A 22331-nucleotide genomic window follows, 5' to 3' on the forward strand; every position below is an offset into this window, starting at 1 on the left:
CAAAAGAGGAAAGGGGAAAGTGAGATATTGAAAAGAAATCTGTTCATCAGCTGTCGACACCAGAAAGTGAGGTGTAGCCACTGCCAAAGATACTGTGGGGGCAAGCAGTTTACTTATTGTTTGTATGAGCCTACTGCTGATTTATTGTTGTTGGTTTTCCATGAATCAATGCTAAGTTATTTTTCTTGTTAATAAAGGAGCTTTGTTTCATAAACTTATTTTGTGCTTGCAGATTTCCAGACAGAGAACCAAACTGGTGTATTTGTTAACTTTGAAAGGAACGTCTAAGGATTTGAACCCAAGCTTTGCTGCTGCCAACAACACCTGGCAGAAAGAGTGCCCCAGCCATACGCTGATTTACGTTGCTCTTTTTCTTGGGTGTAAATGCACAGATGTCATAGAATCAAAGAAAATGACGGTTGGAAGGGACCTTGGGAGGTCACCTTGTCCAACCTCCGCACAATTCAATCCATGTCTCTTGGACCCTCTATATCATATCTCCAGGTAATAAAGTATTTTGTGTTCCATGGACCTGAGGTTGCTGGGAGTTTGTGAGTGAGGAAGGCTTCATTTTCATTTTCCAGAACCCCGAAGCAGGAGTATGGGACTGTGTGGGGGCTACAGCTCAGTTTCTTCCTTTGCTGCCACTGACCCCTGACAGAAGAGGCATAACCCCTTGTGCAGTGATTCTCAACTAGGCCACCGTGGCACCCAGAGGTGCTATCAGACCCTTTGAAGGGTGCCATGAGGTGGGAAAAAATAAGCCAAATGGGAAAAGATAAGCGGATGAGAGCTGGTTCGAGCATGTCTCTGCTTGGCTATCTCCACCCCCACTAAGCACTGTAATTATAGACATTCATTTTTGAAGTTGGGTGCCACTCATTTCACAAAAGTTATGGAGGAGGCGTTGAATCCAATAAGCAGTGCCTTGAGTCCAATGAGGGGTGCCTTGAGGACAAAAAGGTTTGAGAGCCACTGCCTTAGAGTCATGGTCAAAAGGAGAGGAGGGAGTGGGAACCAGTGCTGACTAGGGAGCCAGCGAACAGGGACTGCCAACAGGGGAGCAGTTTGCAGGCAGTTGCTGGAGGCAAGAGGAGGGATGAAGAAGGAGGAGAAAAGCACTAGATCCTGCTCAGGACAGATAAGTGATCCAGCTGCCTGTACCTGTGGTTTAGCTGACTGTCTGTTTGCTTGGTGGAGGGTGTGCTCTGAGAAGCTGGGAGTGAGCGCTGACTGCTGAGTGAGTGTTGAGTGTTGATTGCTGGGGGGTTGCTGCCTGGCCCTGAGTCAGCCCTGGCCTGGAAGGGTATAAAAGGAGATTCCCCAGGAGACCAGGGAGCCTGTGACCAGGGACTGCCAACAGGGGAGCAATTTGCAGGCAGTTTGCAGGCCAGGTCATGGGCAGGAGTACATACCATGTAGGAGTACACGGGAGCTTCTGACGGAGACTTCAGGTAAGTGAATGAGGAGGGGGGCTACTATGGGGGTGGTGATACTGAGCGCTGCCAGAGACCCTGTCCTACTGCTGCCTCTGGCCCAGAGCTCCTGTGGGGCCTCTGCTCAGACAGACCCCTTGGATGGGTCTGCAGTGCCCTGGGCCCCTGTCTGTGGGGGTTGCCTGGTGGGACATCTGATGCCTGGGGGTATCATGGGGAACGGGGGCTCCCTTGCCTGTCCCACATGTGCCCGTATTGGGGCAGGTGAGGGAACTCCAGGCAGAGGTGAGCAGGCTGCAGGGGATCAGGGCTGCAGAGAATGAGACTGATGGATACTTTCATTCTCCGCAGGACCAGACACCTAGCGCAGAGACATCACAGGAGAGTCCCAGGACAGCTGAGTGGAGGATGGTCACCTCCAGAGCTAGACAGCGTCTGGCTGTGACTGCTTCCCCAACACAACTGGGGAACAGATACGAAGCCCTGGCAGCACTGGAGGATGATGCAGCAGAGGAAGCCGCAGGGGAAGACATGTCCGCAACAAACACCAGGCAGGCTGAGCAACAACCGAGCAGCTGGAGGAAGAGATACTGGGTCATTGTGGTGGGTGACTCCCTCCTGAGAGGCACGGAGGGGCCTATCTGTCAACCAGATCCCACGGCATGGGAGGTTTGCTGCCTACCTGGAGCCAGGATCCGGGACATCACTGCGAGGATTCCCAACCTCATCCAGCCCTCTGATTACTATCCCCTGGTCCTCATCCATGTAGACACAAATGATGCATCCAGGAGTAGTCTGGACCGTGTCATGAGTGACTACAGGGCTCTGGGGGCCAGGCTTAGGGAGCCGGGAGCACAGATTGTCTTCTTGTCCATCCTTCCGGTCAGTGGTCACCGTCAGCATCAGGCCACCTGCATCAGGGAAGCCAACAAGGCCCTACAAGGAGAAACTGAGGGATTTAGATCTCTTTAGCCTTCGCACGAGAAGGCTGAGAGGTGATCTTGTGGCTACCTATAAATTCATCAGGGGCGGGCAGCAGGGAATAGGAGATGCTCTATTTACTAGGGCACCCCATGGAGTAACTAGGAACAATGGGCACATATTGACAGAGAGCAGATTTAGGTTGGACATTAGAAAGAACTTCTTCACAGTAAGTGTTGCCATAATCTGGAATGGACTTCCAAGGGAGGTGGTGCTCTCCCCTATCTTGGGGGTCTTCAAGAGGAGACTGGACAAGTACTTAGCCAGGGTTGTCTGACTCCATCGTTCTTTCCTGCCCAGAGCAGGGGGTTGGACTTGATGACCTACCGAGGTCCCTTCGGACCCTAACATCTATGAATCTAAGAATGCTGTGTGTGTATAAGGGAGAAATGAGACATTCACATCAAACCTCCTCGGTAGATGCCATGGACCTCGGGGACAGAGGTAGGAAACTTTGCTATGATCCTACCACAGGAGATAATCATCCTGTTACCCTTAAGCAGGCTGATGTCGCCTTAACTTTGAATAGATTATTGAGCCTTAGAGGAGCGGTTTTGTTTTCTTTCTACCCTGCTTGCACTATTACATGATACATTTGCAGCATGCAGTTAGTCAGAACTCAGATTTGCTTCTCCACTGCACACAGATATAATAAGTTTAATGGCTTCTGTAGAGTTATTTCTGATTTATACTGCTGAAAAGTAAGAGGAGCTTAGATGCTATAGGAACAAAGTCACCAAAACTATCTTCACAGAAGAGCGAGTAGTAAAAGGAAGGGACCATCAGCCCCACAGCTCTAACAGCAGACCACGTGTGGATCTCATAGAACCAGAGATTAGGGTTGTAAGGGACCTCAAGAAGTCATCTAGTCCAATCCTGTGCTCAAAGCAGGATCACCCCCAACTAGATCATCCCAGCCAGGGCTTTGTCAAGCTGGGCCTTGAAAATTTCCAAGGATGGAGAATCCACCACCTCCCTGGGTAACCTATTCCAGTGCTTCACCACCCTCCTTTTTATCTGTTTATCTATGTGTAGATTGAAGATACATCTGGTGCAGTAACCACATACAGATGTGTACACATTAGCTTGTTTATTTCTTGTGCAGTTTTCTGTATTACACCAAATTAGAGAATTGGCATAACACCAGTTAATACATTAAACCTAAGCAGGAGGCATTTGCAACTCATCAAAGAAAATTTTACTCTGGCCTTAAATCCATTCCCAATATTTCAGCTCAGTTTTCTTTTCCTGGTCTTAAGTCTGTTCTGAATTAGTTTGTTTTAAATGGCCAAAGTGCTTAAGAACAAAAATGTACATTTGGTGCTTTCTTCTTGGTCTTATTTCTGTTATAGAAGCACCTGAAATCGAAGCCCCAGGGCACTGTACAGACATATTGCAAGAGACAGCTCTTGCACTAGGTCTCTGGAGAAATGACAGTCTAGCAACATAACGAAATGACATTTTCTCCTCCTTCCACACATGGGAAATGCAGGGACAGGGCACCAGTTTTTAAAGGTGTTTAGAGGTTCCTAAAATAACCTTAAAAATTGGTGTACAGAAATTAAGACCCCAGTTATACCACCTCCTTGCTGAGCCTGGGACAGCTGCTGAGAAACAAGTTCTGCCCACTTGCTCCTACTCTGCAGGTGCCCAAACCCAGTGAGTAGATGGCACAGATAGCTTTAGTTTGTGGGTGCTGAGTCCATGCCATGAGGTGGCTTGAGAAAGGCACAGTCTACTTCACCTAATTCCCAGATTCAGGAGCATCCAGAGCAAGACCAAGTAAGCAAGGCTTATTTCTTGGTGATGGTCTTAGGCTTAGCAGGGAGGCACTATAGACATGGCTGGACTGACTGGCAGGAAGTCCCACAAGAAATGTTGTGTGGAAAACCCATGACCCGTACCTACTGCTCAAGTCAGGCTGCAGCTTTGTAAGCATGAGTCCAGCCTTGTCCTTGTGGTGACTGCTGCTGGGTTTTTTGCTAATGACCCAAACAGCTTCACTATGCAAAATATAAATATAGACTGTCACTCCTGAAAGTGGGGTTTATTCTAGCTGGGGCCAGCATTTCACTCCTAAGGGACAACTCCCTGAGACAAGGAATTCACAACAATCTGAAGACCAAATTCTGCTTGTGGATGCTCCCATTGACTTAACTGGGCGCCGGAGCTGAATGACAGCCAGGCATGTTTGCAAGAGGCAATAACTTGGCCAGAAAATAACAAATATCCACTAGAAGGCAGAACAAAACAAGATAGATGCATGCTAGCTCTACATGTGCATGTATTTCACTAATGCAGGAAGCATCCAAGGGCTACAGTGGGTCATTTGGGCTCCACCTGTTGGCAGGCTACACAACTCACCACCCTGGGGGAGGGACTGGGTGTGTCTACACAAGATGCTTTACTGAACATTAGACTAATCTAATGTGCAGTAAAGTGTCATTGCCTACCTGTGTGCATCAATTACTGCGCATTAAATTAGTCTAACGCACCATTTGCTAATGCCAACTTAGCAAATGGTGCTAAGTGCTAAGTAACTTAGCAGCACTAAACTAAACTGCTCCTATCCAGAGTAAATTTACTCCTGACAGGTACATGTGTAGACATGTTCCTCACATGGCCAAAGCTTAATATGCCTGAATTTACTGCGCAGTAACATTCAGGCACTTTAATTGCATGTGTAGATGTGCCCACTGTATTGCAGAAGCATAATACCCTTATGGTTTCACTGTACTGCTGAGGGAGCTAATGTCTGTAATACTTCTTTAGAGGTTCAGCATAATCCCCGCTTCACCCAGCCTGAAAAGTACAGCAGTAACTACCTGCTTTCTAGCCCATTGCTTCCACACAACTGTGTGCACTGTTAGCCGTGATCAAAAAGTCAGATGTTGGTGTGTCCTTATGTACTTGGAGAATCCTTGCTCTCCCTGGCTTCCCTATAGGTTTTGTTACAGTCGGGCCACTTCTAAGCATAACAAGTAATCTCTGTGGGCAAGGACATGAAGGAAGGCCCCTTAAAGCCACTGGGAGCTTTGTCATTTGACTTTAGCAGATGCAGGGTGCAGTGCCATACAGGTGAGAGTCTGTAGAATTGGAACCCAGTTTGGCTATGAAACATTGGCATGTCTGACTTTTACATTACTTAACAAGGCTGTAAACTGAACAGGGAAGCACTTTCCCCCAGATCTCCCTCTTTAGGAAACTGAACTGATCATAAGTGTCAGTAAATAGCAAGATATTCCATTTTATTTGGTTTTTGTCAAAAATAAAAACCCATGGAAAGAAAATAAAAACCAGGAGACTGTTATCTCCACAGACGGAGTTGGCAAGGACAAAAAATTCATTGTGAATTTGATATTTTTTATTTAATCTGACATTTAGCGATTGTAATGTTTGGTTCAAGTAATAAATGGGTTTGTCCTTTTCAACAAAACTGCTTTCGACATATCATTCCCTTCACAGTGTATTTTGCTGAATTCCAGATGTTGCTGTTTATTCAAGGCAAAGTTCATCCAGAGAAGGGTTAGGAAAAATTGAATTGCTGAAAGCAAAAATGACTGTATTAGCTTCTGAGCAGTCAGTGTTTCTAGGTATTGTTGTTACATGGAGCCTTCCACTGTGATTACTTATTGCAGCCTAATGAATCATTTCTAGGTAGTGAAAATAACTGTCTGGGTGCAGTATCTCTGTTAACCTTTTTAATGTGAACCTGTAAAATAATATGTGTTCTCAGTGATTGAGAACAAATTAATACAGTGAGATAACCTGCACAGGAGAGATTAGCATCACCTCTGCATGTAATGGTGGAAGACACAGTTCTTTGCTAATATTAGTCTATTGCTAATGTATATATATTTAATATATATTATATATTTTAAATAATTATATATTATTAATACCTGTTAATATTATTAGCTGTTTGTATTATGTTGAAGCTGTGTAGCTCCTCTCCTGGACTAGCACTCCATTTTTCTACATGCTGTACAAACACAGAAGGAAAAAATGGTCCATACCTCAAAGAGTTCAGTAAGATAAAATACTATGGATGGATACAGACAGACAGACAAGAGAGTAGAAGGCAACAATGAGACATGAGCTACTCAAGGGCTGTAGGTATCAGGGGCCTCGCTACAATCCAGATATATCATATCTATTATTTTGCAAGATGGACAGTCTGAGAGTGGGGAGCGTTGCTTGCCTGGGGTGTGTGTTGAGCAGGAGCGCGTGGTTGGGGTATAATCCTCAGCAGTGATCCTGGGCTCAGCACAGTGGCAGGGAAGGACATGAGAAAAAAAGAAATAAAGAGCTGAATCCTAAAAACCTAAGGACATGAGCTAAAAAGAAATAAAGAGCTGAATCCTAAAAACCACAGACTGCTTTTCGGGCAGAAAAAGCATGGGTATAACAGTCCCTTCTACATGCTATGAATAGCCGGAGGTGATAGCTTAGTGGCATAGATGCACATTTGAACGATTTGTATTCCCTGCAACTGAGACTCAAAATCCTTACTCGACCTTTCCTCCCTGTCAGGTGGATTAATTCAGCCCTGTGGGCGTGTGTGGGGATCTCTGATGAAAGGGATAGAAATGCCCTGTCTGCTCAGCAGCAACCGTGCTACCAGCCTGAGAGGTTTTCCACTCCAGTATCCCTAACATGTGGAAGTACAAAGGGAGATCCTTCCTCAGGAAGTGAGGCAGAAAACTCTGGGGTAGAGAAAAGAAAGAGACATAGCAATGCCATATGGGAAGGGCAGAAGTGAGAAATGGAGAGAAGGGCTCAAACCCCAAACAGTGTGCAGCCCTGGTGTGGGCAGATTTTACTCCTCTTCAGTAAATTCCAGAGGTGTCTCTTTGCTATTTAGCCTTTGGCAACCCTTCAATGTTGCCAGGGCAATAGAGTCTAATTAGCTGAAAACTGATGTGTGGGGACATGAAAGACCCCATGGATGGGACTTTGCAATCGAATCCCTTGGTCAAAAGGTCTCTTCCCCACCACGCGTGCAGTCTGTTGGCCTGGCCGCTGCTTACTGCCAGGTAAAGTGGTGGCACTTCAGTAGGGAAGCCACGACTCTCCCAGTGCTGCTTGGCTTCATGCTGTCTTTTGCAGATTGGAATAGGAAGCAGCTGATACAGACACTGAATTATAGTTGCAATAGGTGCTGCACACCGCAGGAATCCTCCCCAGGGGAGATTCAGTGTGTTTACAGTTGCTTGGTGGTAGAAGAGCAAGACTAGGGCTTGCAGAAGGGAGGAGAACCTGGTCCTGAGTTGTTATTTCTGTGGGGAAAGCATCTAGGGTATGATAGGGACATATAAATAATAGAACAGATTTTTAATTAGGAGCACAGCTCTGACAACTTGAAAATGTGATGTGCAGCTGCTTTGGACAGCAGGATTGCAAGCACCCCAGAATACAGACGTTTGAAATTGTCTCTGGGACCATCTTCTCCCAGGTCAAAAAGATGACTGGCACCAATCAGTGCAGGTCTTCATTTCCAAGTGGCTTGTGTTTTCCTGTTCAACAAAGTGATTACATTACAACAACAGTGACTTCAAAGCCCCCAGATGCTTCCATTTCCCTCAAGTTCGATGTCTCCTTGATTAAAATCTCACTAGGTTTGAAATTGATTTATCTTTTTATTCAGTTTTCTGCCTTATGCGAAAATATCACCCTCTTCTATATTCACAAGCAGGGAATGTTTACCTATGGACAGAGCCTAATCTGGATTTCCAAGCAAACAGATCAATATATACTTTTTGCCACATAGAAGCCTGCTGTTATCATCCTTGGTACAGGATTAACAATTATTGACATAAGGAGCTACATCTCCAATTGGTGCAAATTGATGTATTTTCACTCAAATCTATGGAGCGGATTTATCCCAGCTGTAGATCCAGCCCTAGAGTTTTTCCTTATACCAACCTGACCCTCTGAACTGAAAAGCCTTAATTAAAAACTGATAGAAAAGGTGAATCTAAAATTAACTGGATGTAAGCAAATAGGAGCAAGCATCAGTACCCTGAAGGGGGCACACAGAGGAGGAGATGCGATTTGGATACTTGTTATCTTCCTGCCAGAGGCACTGATCAGCTAAACCCAGACTTCTTGAGTCCCAGCCCTGTGTCTGAACCATAAGACAATTATTATGTATGTGTGTTGCAACATCTCCTCAAAGCCATAACAGATTTGTCCCAGCCCTGCATAAGTAGTTAGAGGCAGGCAGCCCATGTCTCTGCAAGTTTACAGTCTAAATAGGGCAGACAGTGAATGAGAAGAAGCAGCATTAGACCCATTTTACAGACAGAGAAGTTGAGCAGAGATTAAATCCTTTGTCTGAGCTTTTGCAGAAAGCCCATGGCAGAGGCAAGAGCCCAGGCCCCCTAAGGACTACTGCAGTCTTTTAACCACAAGAGCACCACTGTTCTGGGGCAAACCACCATCCCAGTCTCCCTGAGTATCAGCAGTTAAATCCACTTACCTTTTCAATAGTGAGCCAGCAGCCAGTCTGCCTTCTCCATCCCACTTTAGAAATGATGGTTCAACTACAAAAAAAGAAAAAAAGAAAATGCAACAGAATAGGGGAAAAAAGGACTGAATCAATGACTGAAAGCATGGAAACTCACTGTCCCGCCTTCTCAAACGTTGCGTTTAGAGGGGAGTATTTGTTGCGCCTGCTGCTCTCCAGGTTCAGAGCCTGACTGTAGCACCTCCGAGGATAGTTGGAGACTGTCAGCCTTTCTGGCTGCATTGAGTGTGTATCTTCAGTGCAGATTGAACCCTGGCTTCCTCAGCCCCAGGGGAGAGTTCCCACTGCAAGCCTTACATCAGGCCTATATAGCTGACTGAGCATGAGTGTAGCAGGATACATCACTGGCTGCTCCTCACCGTGCCACTGAAAATCCTCACACAGGAAAAAAGGGTTTAAAGTTCCTATTAGGTCAACCAAGATCTGCAAAGAGGGGAAGTAGCCCTGTCCTTCAAAGAACAGAAAGTATCGGAGCAGGAAACAGGTGAATAGGTTGTAGTCGTGTTAGTCTAAGGACACAGACAGACAAGGTTCTTTGGGTGAATCTGATATCTTTTATTAGACCAATTCAATTAGTTGACCAAACAATTAGTTGGTCTAATAAAATATATCAGATTTACCCAAAGAACCTTTGAAAGGGAAAGGAATTCTAACCACCTCGTTCTTAAATGTTTTCCAGTTTTTCCTTTTAATTCAACATTTGGAAGTCTGAAACACGGTCAGCCAGCTATATAGAGGGTCATTTTTTTAAATAAAACGTCACTAAAATAAGTGTGTTCTCACAATACATTTCCATTTCTGTGAATAGGTTGTTTCTGATAGAAAAGCACCCTGCTGGAAACATTTTAACCAGCTGTTCATGCAACACAGCACTGTTAGAGGGGGTGCAGGATGTTTTTGCAACACATAAAAATAAGTTCCTTGCCTATAAAGGGCCTCCATGTAATTTAGAGTTGAAGCTGATAACGGCTGAGGAAAGTCACAAAACATGTTAAAGCAAAAGTTATGGATAAAAGACATCTCTGTAGTTATGTATGCTTTGGGGGGGCGATTAGTTTCTAAAAGGCATATTTTTATTGCTCTAAAGGTTTTCGTGGAGCATGGAAGAGCAGGAGCTTGTAACCACAGCTAGAGATGAGATGGCTGCAGTGCTCTGGTATTCCTCCCATTACTTAGGAAGCTCTTGGGAATCTAGCTGGAATGTGCTGTTCATGCACTCAAGGTCGAACCGATCACTGGAGTTGGAACCAGGAAAGAAACTTCCCATGTTCAGTTTGGCAAGGATCATAGGCATGCTCCTCTTCCTGGGATCATCTGATGATATATTAACCCCAAACATTCCTACCCACTGCTGTGGCAGGATATTGGTGATCTGATTTCTCCCTTACTTTTTACCTGTGGCACATTGTAGTGTTTTATCTCTTGTAGGGTGCTTTGTGGGTGTGGTGTTTGAGAGGGGTCACAGTGAAGGGTCTTGTGGATCCTTTAGACAAATGCCTTGGTACAAGGAACTGCACTGGAGGGCTTAAGAGGTCCCTTCCAGTCCTATGACCCTACACTGGTTAGTTAATAGATGCAAGTAGTGAATTAATCTGCTGCTGTTAACCACTTATTATAGGATCCAATATAAGAAATTTGTGAATTTATGTTACTTAGAAAGATAGAAATGCAATTAGACAGTCATTGTCGATCTATATTCTGTCATTTGTTTGAAAAGAAATTATGCTTTTATCATAACAGCTAGATTTGAAAAATTCTAGTTGGATACAAAACACCATCTTGCCCATTTCTTGGCCCTTTGGTATGTTTTATTAATCAAGTTGATTATGGCAGCGATTCGGGACTAGAGAAAGGAGCTCTGTCTGACTGGAGAAAGGAGCTCTGGTCAGGCCGCAGTTGGAGTACTGCATTCAGTTCTGGGCGCCGCACTTCAGGAGGGATGTGGACAACTTGGAGCAGGTCCAGAGGAGGGCCACTCGCATGATCGGGGGCAGCAGGGCAGGGCCTACAAGGAGAGGCTAAGGGACCTGAACCTGTTCAGCCTCCACAAGAGAAGGCTGAGGGGGGATCTAGTGGCCTGTTACAAACTAGTCAGGGGGGACCAGCAGGCGTTGGGGAGTCCCTGTTCCCCTGAGCACTACCAGGAGTGACTAGAAATAATGGTCACAAGCTGGCAGAGGGTAGATTCAGGCTAGACATCAGGCAGCGCTACTTCACAGTTAGGGCAGCTAGGATCTGGAACCAATTTCCAAGAGAAGTGGTGCTGGCTCCTACCCTGGGGGTCTTTAAGAGGAGGTTAGATGAACACCTTGCTGGGGTCGTTTGACCCCAGTACTTTTTCCTGCCATGGCAGGGGGTCGGACTTGATGATCTGCTCATGTCCCTTCTGACCCTACCAACTATGAAACTATATCAGGAACTAACCAGACATGTGATCCCTTCTCTGAGGAGCTCGCAGATTAATAGACAAGACAGGAACAAGGTGGAGCAAGTGGTTGCAGTGTGGGCACTGACAGACATGCAGCTCCCCACTATAACTCATAGCACTTCACAGAAAGAGCCATGAGTTACAGCAACCCCTTCAACCCCCCTTCCCCCCACCAGATGTTTGCTGTTTAGTCAGGAAGGGGAGGATCAAGCTTCATTTTAGAGCCAATTCAGTAGAGAGAGGCTTCCTATCTGCAGCCTCCCCACACACCCCTTTCCATTCCCAGCTCCTATGATGTCTGCAGGATGGGAGAGGGAGAAGGCAGGGGAGGGACCTCTGGCCTGGGGTTTGCCCAGCCTGTGCTGGGATGGGGGGTTGATTGGAGCTCCCCACCTCAGGGGCTCCAAGCCACCCATCCTCCCCTCAACTCCAGTGCAAGCTGGGCAAACCCCAGAGCTCCCTCCCCTGCCTTCCCTCCCTCCTATCCTGCAAACATCACGAGGAGCAGGGCTGGGCTGATACAGCCCAGGGACAAACAGAAGTTAATGAAGGTGCTCTGCTTTGGAGTGCCTTCATCTGAACCCTCATTAAATGATGGTTAATTTGTCACACAAACGGGCACTTTTAAAGTGCTCTGCAGCCATGCACTTCTGTCAGGGCACAGCTGTAGGGTGCTTTCAAGGGGCTGATTGCATGACAAATATAACTTCTGTCAGCGCCCACAAGCAGAGTAAATATCGTGACAGCAGTAAGCAACACTTTAGTTAAATAACATTCACCCCTTTCTTTTATAGCTGGGGAGTAGATGGAGTTTGTTCAGAGAGAATACTGAAGAGTGAAGGAGAGAGCACACTGAAGGGAAGAAAGGTAGGCAGTGGAGAAAAGGAAGGCGAGTGGGTCAGGTCTGCAGACAGACTATGAGGAAAGGGAATGAAGGAGCTTGAAGCAAGCAGCCAACTGGCACAGGGAAGAGAGAATCCAGACAAAAACCATGCTATCATAGAGGTCCAGTCTACTTTACTCCTGCATTGGGGACTCCCAGCAACTCTCTTATTCTGTAAGCAGACAGTAGTGTAGGAGAGAAATATATTGCAGCATGTTTGCTCATCTTTACTACTGGCCTTGAGCTGCCATTTGAGCTTCCCTTCTGGAGACAGCAGACATATGGCGCTAGTGAGGTGTTGAATAAACGTAGGTCTAAGGTTATGCCTGTGGTAGGCCAGTAGGGGGCGCTCCTGCGTTGAGCCACCCACCTCACTGCGCGCGACCACCTTCCAGGCTCCGAGTGCCTCCCTGGGGGTGCCTCACGTCTGGCTGACCCCCTTCCTGGAGCACACCCGCTAGCTGGGGGTTCCACTGCCACCACCCAGGGCTCTGGGCTGATTCTGGCTCTGTGCACCCTGGGAAACACAGGCGTAGTAGCCCTCAAGGGTACTTGATTCACTTCAAGAAGTTGGGATGCTTCCCTCAGTCAGAAGCACAAGTAGTGGTCTCCCTTAGTCAGCCGAACCAAGGGGACCCAAGGCATAATGTAGACCCACTCCCAATAAGTCTCCCACATTATGTACAAAGAAGAACTTTATTGGTTAGAGAGTAGGGTTAGAATAGGGTACAGGGTAGAACAATATCAGAGAAATCCCATAGAGCAAACTCCCCTGACTGGGTAGCTTTTGATCTCGCATCTGAGTTACTGCAAGCTAAATATCTAGTTCGATCTCAGGTAGCTTCCTCACAAGTATCATCCAGAGGCAGGTGGAGATTCCCTCTGGAGGCAGGCAGTTTCTTGATCATGAGTTTTGAGAGAGAGCCAGGTTCAGATGGTGCAGCTCTTCTCTGTCTCTGAGTCTCCCTCATGGCTGCTGCCTCCTCCTCCTGGGCAGTCCTTTTCTTATACAGCCCTTGTGACCTCATTTACCTGGTCCAATGGAGGCCAGCACCTGTTGGCTGTCAGCCAACCAATTGGAAATACATCACTAGTTGCTGGGCAGACTGGCAGTCTCTAGCCCACCAGGGAGGAAGCCCCTCACTCAAGTATGTGATACTAGTCATGTAGGCAGAGGGAGCAGGTTTCCCCCCTCCCTCAGGAATGTATCCAGCTCAGGTTACCTAAAGAGATAGGGTAAAGGTGTGTCTCCTCTGCTGGGCCCATCCTAATCAAATTGTCACAGAGCAGAGTTTTTGGGGAGAAACAAAGTGGCTTTCTGCCACAATGTCATCTACCAGCTACTAAATATAGAGGTAGGGCAATTGTCTGCTTTCCTGTGGGACAAGTGAGATGCGAGAAACAGGTCTTGGATGATTGTGAGGCACTAAATGTGAGTGCTAGGAGATGTGTCTGAAAGAAAAGGAGAATAATAGTCATCTATAAATTTGCTCTGTTAACATTTGATCACCCTGCATTATGGTCATCCAGGTCTAAAGCCATGTATAAATTGCTCCTTGCGGACTTTACCTTCACAAGGTATATGTCTGTATCTCCACTAATAAAAACTCCATTGTTCCTGCTGGTTTGCATTTAGCACCTGAAAAATAGATTTATGGATTTATCATTTCAGACCATCTGGTGGTTTGGCTCACTGCCTTCTTCTTGCAGATGTGTTTGTCTTTGGGTCTTTCCCCTACACAGTCACTGCCAACACCTTGGAGATCTTAACTGTTCTTTTATTTTCTTTGTTTGCAAAAGCAACAAAATTCCAGAGGAAGCAGAAGGATAAGCTAATTGTTAGGCTGTGCTTCCTTTCCCTTTATACCTGAATTGGTTTCCAACTGAATAGTACTTTATCAGATATGCATTTTTGTGTGAGGAAAAGCAAGTAGTTTCTTCTTTGTCCATGGCTGACTGACACACACAGTATTAGAGTCACTGAAAATCCTCGCTGGTCAAACAGATGAGGTGCCTGCCTTGCAGCCCAGGGGTTAGAACTTTCTTCTGGGATAGTGGAGAACCAGAGGCCCACCTCTGCCTGACTGAATTTGAACCCAAGTCTTTCCTTTTCCTGAAGCTCTCCTAGAGCCTGGGTTAGTCGATATTTTCAGAGGTGGCCTCTCTAAATCTCTCCTTTTGAAGCTGCTCCACTTTCCATAATATAATTACATATTAATTGGAGTAGGGACTGAAACTTGACTCCTTCAATTCCCAGGCAAGTGCCCTAATCATTGGTCTATACTCAGCCTCTTAATTTTGTTCTCTCCCTCTCTCGGTGCTAATGAATATTTAATTCTGTTATGAAAAGTGGAACAGCTTCAACAGGAGAGACCAAGAAAGCTTCACCCTGGAAAGCCCAATAGTTTCGTAGATTGTGAGATAATTCACTTGAGCTGTGGAACACCTTAGTGCCAGACTGAGAGCAGGGAGCAGGGCAGTCAGCAGGTGCAGGTCCGCCCTGATGAGGCGGTCACATGACTGCAGGAGGACCAAGTGGTTTGAGGAGAGGGCTGAGTGGCCTCCATCTTAGCTCAGGCCCTCAGGGATGAGCCAGCACTGTGCTGCTGGCAACTGGAAGAATACCATCTGACTGAATTGCTGCTCAGAAGATCCTGGGAGGTAAGGGCAGGAGCTGTGGGGATGGCAGGAAGCTCCTGGTCCTGCGACATGATCAAAAGCTACACCCTGCTGGGGAAGGATGACCTGGTGGGACTGCTGGTGGCAGGGTAGTTTCTCAGAAATGCCAGGCCAGTTGCCTGCCCAGTGAAAGGTGGGTAGGGGTGCCTTATAATCCCAGCTCTTACTACCCAGTAGGTAGTTTTAGAGCAGGGACAGGCAGTGCGGCCAAGCATGCTCATGAACACCTGATAAGACCCAAAGCCCCAGTGAGGGGGCTTAGAGTTGGCTCCAGTGGTGGGGCAGAAGTGTTTAGAGAGGCCCACACAGAGTAAGGTGCACATTGGTGCCTGAAGGTCTGTGCGTGAGGGGTGTAGAGTAGGGTATGCACAGGCAGGCCTGAAGGGCTGCATCAAGAGGCATGTAGAGTAGGGTCGCATGGGCAACCTGTAGGGCTATACATGGGCCAACCCCCACAGGAGTGACAACATGAGCACGTTGCCCGGAGAGGGGCTAGTGGCTGAGTTTAGCCCAGTGTGAGGCATAAGGCCACTGTCTGTAGAGTCTGAAGGGGTGCATGTGTGCCGGCCAGAGTGTGAGTAGGAAAGCCTGAAAGGCCATGTAGAGTAGGGCCCAAGGGGGACCCAAAGGGGCTGCATGGATCCATGGTGGGTTGAAAGTGGCCCAGTGAGGGGCAGTGTGAATGAGGCCCTGTGAGAGGGGGCAGAGTGCGAGAGTAGACTGGCAGAGATCCAGCAAGAGGCAGAGTTCAGCCCGGCCTCAGGCCAGAGCTGTTACCAATTTGCGATGCCATCTGCGAGGCATGGGACACAATATAGGGAAGGTCAGAGCTGTGTATAAGAGCCCAGGTATCAGGGCATGAAATGGGCAGCCTCCCGCATATTTAAGATTATGCAACAGCATGTCATAGCAGGTGAGACAGGGCAGACTGCCCCAGACAGGTGGGTGGGCTGACGATAAGATCAGACCCTGAGAGGCTCCTTAGTTACAACCTCACAGCAGAGTGACGAGTTTTACCTCAGTGATGCTTGCTAAGTGTTGTATACACCAGCATATTAAGGCTGTAAATGGCAGTGGTAGGAAGAGGATGTTAACTTGCTAAATCCATAGCCAGGGAGGGGCAGATCCAGATGCACCGATACACTTGCACCCCCCTTTAATTCCTACTCCATTCAGAATTTAAAACCAACCGAATACATGGCTCTTTAAAATCTAGCCGATTCCTTCTAATCTCTTCATTCCACAGGGGTTAGTGACCCTCTTTTCTTTTTAATGGTCTTAATATTTCATTTATAAAGCTAGCCTTTCTTCTTCAATTTTCCTGTCTGTTAGCTGCTCCTGGTAATGAAGCTCCTATTTCACAGCCGTGCAGACTGTTTTAACTCATTCCAATTTGTTATTCCTGCTTACTCAACTCAACTCATTCCAGTTATTTTTTCATCTATCTATCTTAAACCAAATAATACAGCCCTAGAACTCTAGCATATTAGTAAATCTTCAAGTTTCTTTGTACATGGAAAAAAATATGTTGTTATATGGGATGATGCAGCACACCATCTGCACCCCCTTTTCAAAATCCTAGATCTGCCCATGTCCATAGCTCTGTGCTTAATCCTCTGGTGCCCATAGCCTGAAGGGGGCTACACACACTGCTTACAAATTTTGAACTTAAATAGAGTCAGTCATGTTTTTATGTCTCCCCCAAATCTAGCTCAGAAGTAAATGCACAGGAAATTTCTTCATCAACTGCAATAAGTGCCCTTTAATTACATTCCACTACAGCAAAGTTATGTTTGAACACAGCTAATTTGTCATAAAGCAGTGCTACATGGACGTGTTTCTTATTCATTTACTCAAGAAAGCAGAATCATTCTCCTCCTTTCCCAAACCCCATTACATGTCCCAGTTAACCTCAGACAATTCCAAACATCTCAGGAATGCAAGGAAATATTCGTGACATCAATACACTCAAGGTCAGAGGAACGAAAATGGGGCTTAGAATCCGGGATCCCACGAAACAAAACACGGCAAACAAAAACACATGTGGAGCTTATTTTCTGGTCAGCAAATGGGGTTCCCCAGCACATGGTCTGTATGAGATCATTTTCTATTTGAAGTCCTCAGATGGAGTTTGAGGAAGGGATGCAAAGCACATGGTGAATCATCTGTCCTGTATGAGTAATCTCTAAATGTGAGATTTCCTGAATTCAGAAGAATAAGGGCACGTCATAGCTGTTTGAGCCAGCTGAAAACAAACCATTAACCAAAGAGACCTTGGGGGTGTCACTTTTGAACCCACCGCACAACCCACCCACCCACCCACCACATCTGCTGTGCGATCTTTTTGAGCAGGAGCCCAACCCCACGGCCGTCACTAATCCTTTAAAATTGAACAAACAAACAGCCTTCTGAATTACCTTTCTGCATTCGCAGCAGCGCTCGTTCTTAGCTGTGTTATGTGTTGTGCAACACAGAAGCTAGGGGAGCAAATTGTCTCATTTACATAAAGGTTAATCAGGAATAAGTAACAGGCCAAATTCTCAGCAGGTGGGAATCAGCATCCCTCCCCTGAAGTTAACAGAGTGACAACAATGTGCTCCCACTGAGGAGGTGGCCTGAAATTAATGGAATTAACTGAGTATAAAACCAATGCAAATCAGAGGAGAGATTCAGACTCTTTATCTGCATTGTTCATAATAGCAACCAGCACCCTATGGTCCAAGCAATCAGTTCCAGCTCTGCACTGATTTTCAAGCTATATAAATATTTTAGTGCCTGCTTACCTCATAAAAGAACTTCCACTTATGCTGTTCATCTATGTGGAAGAAGCTGTAAGAGACAAAATATAGCAAAGAGAACCATGTGGGTCTTTAACATGCAGGAGAGATGTCAGGCAGAGGAGCGCTCGATTGAATGGGTGTACCAAATAAGTGTGTGAGTGATGAATGTGCAGGGTAAAATATTGGGCCACTGTGTGCTCCATTACACCAGCACAAACCCTGACTAAATTCACAGATGTCAATACACTCAGTCATAACTTGGCAGTGCAGAATTTGATGCTAAAGTTCATGTCACTTTATTTATTTATTAGATGCATATGTTGCCTTACCCAAAATGTATACATTTAATATAAAAATGCTATTGGTCTAACTCTTCTCCTGTTGAACTCCTAATGGCTAGAAGGGAAGTGCAGTTAGACCAGATACATAGATGTGCAAGTGCCACTTGTTGTATGGGGTTATTACTGCCGTTGTTGCTGTGGTTTTTGGGTGTTATTGATGTGTTGTTAGTACTGATGTCTCAGGAACTACAGTCCCAGCAAAGACTCAGCCAGGAGATCCTACCACCTGTGCGGGCCGGGAGCGATCCGGGCCCTTTTTCGCGCCGCGCGGACTGTGGCCAGCAGCCCAGGCACACTGGGTCAGAGAAAACAGGCGACATGCTAGAATTAGTCACGGACTCGTAATGGTTGATTTAAGATTATTTACTTACACCGAAGATGGTCGCGGTGCAGGCAGGAAAACTTGCTTGAGTTGCAGTTGCAGATAGAAAAGAAGCGAGGCGGACTAGAGTTCCTTCCCATGAACATTCTTCTAGCCCAGCCGGTTGGAGGCTCTAAACCGCGAGCCCGTCACGCCAACCGAAGAAAGTACTCGAAGAAAAGAGCTCTGAATAGACTCACACGAAGTTTGCTAGGCTCCGTGGAACTTGTGCGCGCAGGGAGAGGGATACGTCGAGGATTGCGCTCGGTGATGGGGAGAGGCTAGAGGCTGATCAGACCCCTGTTGCCTTCTTGAAATGCACTGGGTCCGATAGGCTCCGCAGCGCTTAGAGATCTTCACACAGCGTGAAGTCTCCTCCTCCTGGTATTTGTGGAGTCCTCCCTTGCAGGGGTTCTCCTCGGAGTTCTCCAACTTGGGCGGAAACCACTCAAGACTTTTATACGGCTAGCAAGCCAATCGCTAGCCGCCACGTGGGAATAATTTCACGCAAGCCAATAATGGGGCTCGAATTATAATACAAATGGCGGGAACTCTTTTCAAAGTGGATTTCTGTGCTGCAAAGAAGAAATGCACACTGCAAAGAAAGCTACAAATTGGCGGGAAAATAATTCAGTGGTGCCAAAGCACACACAAAAACAAAAATCACACCTTTGGGTTGTCACACCACCAATCTTGTTTTAAAGAACTGCCGCAGGCTTGGTTTGGTGGCAAAGATTTAGCCAGGTTTATTGTTTACAAGCACAGCTCTAACATGTTTTGGCCTAACAAGTATATTAGACCAGAAGTTAAGGCATTTGTACCTGTTGCAAGGTAGCTGGCCCACCCTCAGGCTGCTACAAAATCTCCCAGCTTTCCAATTCTCCTTTTATACAGTGAGCAAAAGAAATGACATATTAAATTCTATGCGTATCTTGAATGTTTTAAACCACCCTCTACTGTGGCCTTGTTCCATATTCAGACCTAGGTGTTCCCGTTCCAGCCTTATCATCGTAGTACTGGATAATTCTACCTTGTACTATCATCTCCCCCTCCCATCTCTTGGTAGGCATGCACATGTGGCTCACATGCCAAGTTTTGTCTATGTGAGGAGTTCATGCACTGATTAAGTTTGTTGGGCACGCCTCCTGCTTTAGAAAAGCCTCTGTGTGCACAGCATATATCAATCAATGCTCCTGTGAGGCCTGTGCCATTCACATTATCTAGTGGATACAAGTGGATCATGGTGGTCTAGATCTAGTGGATCATGGTGGTCTCTGTTATTTGCTACAGCAGCCATGGCCAACCTGTGGCAGGAGTGCCACGAGTGGTGGAAGCAGCCTGTATGCACACATAAGATTAGGGAGAGGACAAGCCATGCAGCATGAGAGAGGACAGGAAACAGAAGGCAGAGAAGCAGATTGGGCAGGAAGCACAGAGGAGAGGCAGAGGAAGGGGATCAAAGTGGCACTTGGGGAGTGTGTGGGACTAGTTTGTGGTACGCCTCCCAAAAAGGATGGTCCCCATTGTACTAGAGAATACTGTACTTGGGTTGCAGGAAGGAGTCCTGCTCATTTTATAACTTCATGTCAGATCTAATTACGTCATACTTCTTGTGGCATCTAACTCTAGGGACCTGGATCTTGGTATACAGTAATGCAGAATTCATCGTAACCATTCCCATCACAGCTAAAGAAACAAACACACCAAACAACTTTTTCTTCAGCAGTTAGTGAATGTTTTGTCATTAGGCTGCCAATTCCTATTATAAACAGCTGTGTGTATGCTGCGCACGAGTGGTAACACACTCGCCAAGGAGGAAGGAATACATTGTGGTTAAAACACCAGACTGGAGAGAGCTAGAACCAGTTTCTCACCAGAGTGAAGCTATGGCTGGGATATCAGACAAAAGGTGGGTGGGCTACCCTCCCTTCACCTTGCACTGTTAGATGCACCATTGCAAGTAGACACCCCCTTTCTTAGAGAACTGGAGATGTATAACCTTTCCCAATGAGATAATGGAAGATTAGTGCATCTCCCTGGGCAGAATAGGATTTCATTCTCAAGAAGAGATGAACATTTTTGGGGGGAGCTACCAGTAGCAGAGATTAAGACAAGTTGGAGGCAGATTCCAATAGCACTTGTATGCAAAGAATTCAGGATCAGACTCTGTTACCGGAGAAATGCCATGCTGAAGGATTCTGCAAAGTTTTGGGGCCTGACTCTTCTTTCTACATCAGTGTTTTCAAAGGAATTTCTCTTTACACCAGTATAAATGTCAGGAGACTGGTCTGAAAGATTTAGAGCGTGTGCATGTAAAGTAATAGCTAAGATATGAATAAAGAACAGACGTTTCATTTCAAGCACAGCAAAGAAATAGTGAAAATGCCGTGCGTGTGTTTGAATTAGTGGTGTGTTCTTTCAAACCAGCTTATTTTTATCCTTTGCACCTTACTTCTAGTAATCAGGTTGCTATAATTTTTTTTTGGTCTGATTACACTTTTTGTTTCCACTTAGAAGATTCAATTTTCCATTCGGAAAGTTTACTCAAGTGGTAGATGGTTACATTTTTATTCTTGGAGCTTTAAAGAAGAATTAAAAACATTGACATGAATGCTGCCTCCATATATCCATGGAAAGGTTCCTGAAAAAAGAGCACTCTTGAAAATTGCTTTCCAAAACAGTTGTTGCACAAATGGGAAGTGCTCTCTCTCTAAAACAATAAATCCCTAATAATTAAATCTTTCAGTGTCCAAATCCAAATGAATGCATACTTGACAGCTGAAGAGATTTGTAATGGGACTCAAAGCCTATTAACTCTAGGTCACTGCTTCAGAGATGATCCAGGTTAGTAATAATGACTGAAAGTCATTACCACCTGACAGCTGTTTGGTGGCCTATGCAAAATGAGTTTGCGGTGTCCTGCCCCAGTGGCAACTGCTGTATCTCAAACAGCCCATTCCTCTTGTTGGCAATAACTGGCACTTTCATTGGAAATGTCAATCAAAGAGACCAAAAATCAAATGGGTGCAGAACATGAATTATCATCTCATCAGCGTTATTATTAACAGTATCCAGTATTACCTGATTCAAGGCAACTCCAGAGCAAGGACAGACTCGGGCTGAGATCCTCAAAAGTATTCGGGTGTCCAACTTGCACTGAAATCACTGGGAGTTAGGTGCCAAGATACATAAGAGGCCATGGTTCATACCCCAAAGGAATAAATCTGAAACTGAAGGTGTGGGTCATAAACACACCAAGGGGAAGGGGTGGGAGAGCCAGTGATGGCTCTAATAAGGCCTTGATGATTCAGTTCCTTTTTTTTTGACTGGTTAGTAAGCCTCCTCCTTTCCTTCCCTTTCCCTCCCTGCTCTCCTCTTCACTTCCAGTTGTCCTTGGTGTACAAGTGACTTGTGGGAGGGATTTGAATGGAACGAGGTGACATGATACCTTAGGCACTGACTCCAGCCTAGAAGTAGCTGTGGGAGATAGACTGTAAGGGCCAAGCTCTCCATTGCCCAGATGTCCCTGATTCAGCTACTGCTTTTTCCAAGATAACATGACCAGGCACAGGGAAGTAGACTACTTTGCTTGTGTAGACATGTAGCTGTCTTCCTTTTTCAGTGGGGAGCTGTGTGTCACTGGAGGCTCATCCTAGTTCATCCGGGTTCCAGGGCTGTAATGGGCAGCATACAGGCAGCTCCAGAGACAGCTCTTGTTCCCCAAGAAAGCATTGCTCTCCCATCTCTTATTTGGGGAGTTTCAATCTGTGCTGAGATATCCTCATCTGATCACAATCCTAATTCTTCCTGACTGTGTAAGACACAAACATCCTAAAAGGATTCAGAATATGAGTGAGAAATGCCTGCCTGGATGCCTGCTTCTACATACCAGAAAGCAGCACAGAGATGGATG

At 46.0% G+C, this 22331-nt stretch overlaps 1 protein-coding gene across 3 annotated transcripts in view; it reads right to left on the bottom strand.

Moving 5' to 3' along the window:
• Window positions 1-7626: 7626 nt before the first annotated feature.
• The window catches only part of HS1BP3 (HCLS1 binding protein 3), a 188541-nt gene continuing 173836 nt past the window's right edge, over window positions 7627-22331 (bottom strand). The window contains exons 9-10 of one of the 3 annotated variants that reach the window (XM_025216351.1): window positions 8899-8962; window positions 7627-7933 (exon numbers count right to left, since the gene is read on the bottom strand). In XM_025216351.1, the coding sequence (XP_025072136.1) occupies window positions 7909-7933; window positions 8899-8962 (89 nt within the window). In that variant the 3' untranslated portion in view covers window positions 7627-7908. Of the gene's footprint in view, window positions 7934-8898; window positions 8963-13487; window positions 13710-17719; window positions 17766-22331 lie in introns of those variants that run through there. The other 2 variants (XM_025216353.1, XM_025216354.1) reach the window with 2 other exon arrangements.

The sequence above is a fragment of the Alligator sinensis genome, unplaced genomic scaffold (assembly GCF_000455745.1).
Source record: "Alligator sinensis unplaced genomic scaffold, ASM45574v1 scaffold200_2, whole genome shotgun sequence".
NCBI classification, from domain to species: Eukaryota; Metazoa; Chordata; order Crocodylia; family Alligatoridae; genus Alligator; species Alligator sinensis.